The following is a 6,000-nucleotide window of genomic DNA, read 5'->3' as shown; positions in this document are numbered from 1 at the left end:
ACCTGGCGGTTAATAGCGTTGTCTCTTCCGAAAAAAAATTGTAACATCACCTAACAGGCGTCATGTCCCGTCCTAAATGTTAAATGTTGTTGTTGGCCAGGGACCCTTTGTAAAGCGGTTTGAGCAATTTTTAAATAATAATAATAATAATAATAATAATAATAATAATAATAATAATAATAATAATAATAATAATAATAATGATGATGATAATAATAATAATAATAATAATAATAATAATAATAATAATAATAATAATAATAATAATAATAATAATAATAATAATAATAATAATAATGATAATATGTTTTCGTCATACAGATGATACATGGACAACAAGGGAACAAGTCGTAAATCTGTCAGATCGCCAGATATTCAACTACAGCAATACATGGCATAAAATCTCTCTATATATTTTTTACTCTACGCAATCGTCTATTATATTTGGATTTACAGACACCCACAAGGCCGGAGACAAGCTGAGCTATTCTGTGTTTGATTTTTTTTTTTTATACCGATGTTCATACGCGAGATTGATGAGTTAATAACGGGAATATTAACGCACATGGAAATGTGGTGTCAGTGATGAATATCTTTCGGAATTGTTTTGTGCATCTTGTGTAGAAATTCGCTCGAAGAGGATTTATCCATCAGTTGTGCTATCTGAAGCATATTATAACTATATGAAATGATAAGAGGTTGAACTTTCGTCCATTTCGTTAAAAGAAACCAAACATATTGCTTTCTTTACACTTACGAATTTAACGAATAAATATGAATAATAAATTGTTGCAATAGGTATTTATTAATAATGAGTATGATTAGAATTATATTTCAAAATAAAGAATTAAATTTGCAGTATTAAAATTGGAATCAGAGGATTATGATATTGTAATTTAATAATATAATATAATGCTATTGTTTCAAAAAGGACTATAAATTTATAGTTTTAATTTTGGAAGAAGTGAATGTATGATTATGTAATCAAAGAACTTGAATTTGTTGTTAAATGTAATACCTAAAAATTACGTGAGATATATCACAATGATAAATAATATAATAGTTGAATAGTATTTATTTCGCCCTCTGGTTATTTACACAGGGAGACCTAATAATATTTAGCTCAGTAAATCACAGCTAAGGAAGGATTCGCCGCCCGCAATCGGAACCATCGTTTACCGACACCAACAAATCAGGCTTTTCTTTCTCTTCGATGACTGGACGACAATAACGAGGCGCGAGTGAGAGGTGCCTGCTTCAAGATAAATATCAAAGAAAAAAAAAAAAGAAATATCATGGCCACCACGCGACTTCACTCACTCTCACTCTCTGGGACGACGTCAGTATTCGGAGAATTGAGCGACCTCACAACCGCTGCCATCTCCACCTTTAACAACAACGCCATAAATCTGACGAATCCTTTCAACACCAATAATAACAACAGCAATATGAATTTTGGTGAAACTAATGAAGGTAACCATTTTTTTATTGGTGGTCCACCGCTGAATACATCTGATAATAACAGTACGGGCAATGGTACAGGACCCGTTTGGATTCCCCCTGATTACATCATGGTAAGTAAAAGATTTGTATATTATTTTACAAATAGATTTATATAACAAGATGTCCAACGGAAATCTTATTGCGTACAAAAATTGATGTAATGGATTCCATTCAACGTGCACATATATTATATTTGCATATCTGAGAACTGGACGCAATTATGCTGTAATGGACAATAGTTTGTGTTGGTTTGAGAGTTTATTTCCATTACAACAATGAGACCGTTGTAGTTGTGGTGCAATTGCTTCTTTCATTTCTTATAATGGCCAAACTTTTACATGTACGATGTATTATTCCATAAAGATAGCGTTCAATAGGAAAAAAAACTTAAATAAACTCGATGCTCATCTTGTACGAGTAATTTAAATCTGTTATTTTATATAACTGTTTATATTTTTGACTTACATCCTCACGTAGGTATTATGTCGAATGAAATAAACAAACTATTACCAAAATGATATAAGAATAAAATAGGATAGTTCAGCCTTTTTGCAGTTAAATTCTACACTCTTTCTTCTAAATAGATTGTGTATATAACTTAAGTTTAATACCTTTTAATGTGGACATCATTTTAATTATGTACTAGATCTACATATCGTCAAAATCCCGTTTTTGAAGCGGTGGGCCACATTGATTGTTGTTATGTTTTTATGCAGGTACAATTCGTTTTACACAGATACATTTACCATTTGTCCTCATTAACGTAATTTATAACTACTTACTGATTTTAACAGTATTTGACTAGCTTTTATCTCACTTTCTTTTCATCGCATATGTAATCCAAGCAAAAAGTTCTTTGAGTAAAATGGAAATTAAGCCCCTTGTTTTTTTGTCAGAGCTTTATATAAGGAGATGTCCATCGAGTGTCTTTTTGCGTGCAAAAATGAAGATGCTGATAGACTCTATAGATAGTATGCGTTTGGCTAAGAAACTCACAACATTGCCATCCGGAAGTGTAATGGACCAATACTCAAAACCGTGTAACCTGGAACGTTTTTTTTTCTGGTTAATAAAATTTAGTGAGAATTACTGATAAACGCGGATGGCAAAAAACAATAACAAAGACCTGAGTGACGTCAACTTCATATTATCTATAGATAGTGTGCGCTTGGCTAAAAAGCTCACGACATTGCCATACTGACCAACACATAAAACTACGTGCAACCATGAACTTTTATAGTCTAGTTAATACAGTTTAGTGAGAATTACTCATAAACATGGATAGCAAAAAACAATAACAAAGACCTGAGTGACGTCAACTTCATTCTATCTATACATTAAGATCATTGTGGTGATAAGGTTGTGTCAATACGCTTCAACAGTCGTAACGTCACTTCCCTCGTAATGACGCATGGTAACTTAGTAACTGGTTCTAAACTATCGGAACGATGGCGGACGCTTTTATGACATATTTCTCCGACAAACATAAAAGCTTATCCAGAGGAAAAAAAAAAACCCATTATAAATCTGATCATATTTTGACTTTTACACATTCTGATCACAAGACATATGAAAAGTTCTAGCCAGCATGAAGAATAAAACGTACAGATTTTCTTTGATTAGAACCACAATGGCCGCCGTTGCTGGGCGACGTGACACCAGACTTTTGAATCCAATTGAATGCATTACTTCTTTCCTTTCACATAATGGCCGAGCTCGTATGTGCATGATGTGTATGCAACGTTCCAAAGGGAAAATTATTCTCAAATAGCATCTTCTATTGGATGATTAATGTCTTTGTTCAAATATTAGAAACATCGCAGAAGCATGAGACCGTAGCCATCGTTAACTTATAACCTGGCATTGACCAAAAAATGACGTCAAAAGACAAGTCTTTGGCCACAAAAGAAAATAAATCGTGAGTTGTATTTAATAGTTCAGCCAATAAAATCCATTGTTTCCTTGAGTTCTACTAACGACAACTCCCTAGAGGTTGCACAAACCTAAAAATGACGTCAAACTATAAGTCCTGGTTGGTTCTTGTGTCAGGCTATTAGATAACGATGGCTACGATGAGACCTTACCTTCCGATTCTTAAAAAAAGATTGTCAAATTTTTTCCCAAATATCCAAGAATTAAGTACAATTAAATATAAAGTCGAACTTAATGGTAACAATACATTTGCTTCTTTGCAATGTAATAATATTTTTCACAAAAATCTGAATAAGTGTGTCGGAAATAGTACTAGACAAATAAATAAATAAAAATATATTTAAAAGATCAAAAAAAAAAAATCTCACTGCCTGGACTGGAGATTGAACCACAGACCTCCAGATTACAAATCAAACGTTGTTGTTTGTGTTCTGTGATGCAAGTGAGGGTTCGCAGCCGGGAGATGTGTACCCTTGTGAAGAATATTTGCCTTGTTGAATTGCCCAAACTATCGGGTAACGTCTGTGGTGTAATTATAACACGACTGACCGATAATCAGGAGGTCTAAGGTTAAATCATCAGAAGAGGCAAGCTGATAATTTTGGGATATTTTTTTTTTCTTGTGATTTTATTTCTTGCTTTGCCTGGCACGTTTTGTACACACTTTTTCAGATCTTTATCTCATACCACTGACTGCTTCCTATCTAATTTCTACCTTTATTATATTTCATAGCACGTTAAGAAAAGTTCAAAATTCCGTTCAGCCAAATTTCTACTAGATGTAGTATAGAACAAAAACAAAACAAAAAAACAAGCAAACCCCCCCCCCCCCCCAAAAAAAAAACCCCAAAAAAACCCAAAAAAACAAAACAAAAAAACCCCCAAAAAACAACAACAAAAAAAAACAACAACCGAAAATCAAACAAAGAAACGCACACAAAAAAAAAAAACAACAAACAAAGAAACAAAAAGAACAAAACAAAATAAAATAAAAAACAAAACAAACAAGAAACAAAAAAAAATTACTACAAAATATAACTGGAGCATTTATATAGGCAATTAAATGTGATCAAGTAGTATTACAAGGGATTCCTAGCATACAGCTGCACTAAAGATGTAGGAACGAGGCATGACGCCTATTATGCGATATTATATTTTTTTTTCGTACAAAGACAAGGCTGTTACAGACTGGGTAGTCATTATACATACGGTGAGCGATTGCGAGTAAAGTGCCTTTTCAAAGGAATTGCGCTGCTCAAAGTCGGACTCGAACCCTGGACCTTCTGGTCCGAAGGGTATGCCATACCACTACATCACATAAAGACACGAAATGATAAATAGGTAAATGAATAATTACCTTACCTTACCGGAGTTCCATCTCCCTACAGAGGTTGAATGTCATGGAACGCCATTCTTCACGCTCAAGGGCCATCATCGCTAATCTTTTTGCCAGTTGTTGCCTCCACATTTCCTATCTAGGACTTCCTTGGTTTGCCCCGTGCCTTTCTACCAGCTACTTTTCCTTCTAGCACTGATTTTTGGATGGTGCTGTGTCTCCGGATGTGTCCATGATAAGTCAGTTTTCTCATTTTAACTTCTGCCAACAGTTTTCTGGACCTTTGACCTGCATCAATAAGAACCAGAATGTTTGATTTCTTTCCGCTCCATGGTACTCTCAGAATTATTCGCTACACTCAAAGGCATCGATTTTTCTTTCTATCTTCTTCGTTATGGTCCGTGTTTCACATGCATATAGGAATATGGACCATACATAACATTTAGCCATACGTACTTTTGTTTTTGTTGATAGTTTTAAACTAGTGAGAATTTTTCTCATTTTCATGAAATTTATTTTGGCAATGCTGATCCTTCTTTTGACCTCTGCAAGTAAGATCTGCCATCTTCTGTGGTGTTCTGGCCGAGGTATGTATAAGCCTGTACTTGTTTTATTGCTTTCCCATCTACTGTTATGATAGCTTTGGGTTTTTCTTCTGCTGGTGTGGCTACCATTATTTTCGTTTTCTGTATATTCATTTTCAGTCCATAATTATTACTTATTTTGTTGGTCTCATTCACTAGTTTCTGTAGGTCTTCTTTGTTTGTTGCCAGTAGCACTGTATCATCTGCATATCTCAAGTTATTGATGTTTCTTCCATTCACAACTACGCTGTGCATCATCTCTATTTCTATGAATATATTATATTCTGTATATAGATAGAATGCGCTTGGCCAAGGAGTTCACAACATTGCCATCCGGAAGTATAACGGACCAACACACAAACTCTGTGTAACAATGAATCTTTATAATCTGGTTAATACAGTTTAGTGAGAACAACTCACAAACGCGGATGGCAAACACAATAACAAAGGCCTGAGTGACGTCATTTGCATACTATCTATAAGTTGAAAAGGCACGGTGAGAGGACAGAACCTTGTCGGACACCCCGCTTGAGTTCCACAGGGTCAGATATTATATTATATGAATAATTAAAAATTATTAAATGATTCAATGTAGTCAGACAGTTCGGACACCCTGTAGATATCAATAGTATGTATTTAGGTAAA

At 34.2% G+C, this 6,000-nt stretch overlaps 1 protein-coding gene across 2 annotated transcripts in view; it reads left to right on the top strand.

Moving 5' to 3' along the window:
• The window catches only part of LOC144966528 (QRFP-like peptide receptor), a 195,435-nt gene that overhangs the window by 116,148 nt on the left and 73,287 nt on the right, over positions 1–6,000 (top strand). For both annotated transcript variants that reach the window (XM_078903159.1, XM_078903160.1), the window contains one exon: positions 322–1,574. In XM_078903159.1, coding sequence (XP_078759285.1) covers positions 1,296–1,574 — 279 coding nt within the window. In that variant the 5' untranslated portion in view covers positions 322–1,295. The remainder of the gene's footprint in view (positions 1–321; positions 1,575–6,000) is intronic.

This window comes from Berghia stephanieae, chromosome 2 (assembly GCF_034508935.2).
Source record: "Berghia stephanieae isolate SIO BIC M18660-M18661 chromosome 2, UCSD_Bste_1.3, whole genome shotgun sequence".
Lineage (NCBI taxonomy): Eukaryota > Metazoa > Mollusca > Gastropoda > Nudibranchia > Aeolidiidae > Berghia > Berghia stephanieae.
Note: the sequence above shows the minus strand (reverse complement) of the source record. Positions and strands in the feature narration are given on the sequence as shown.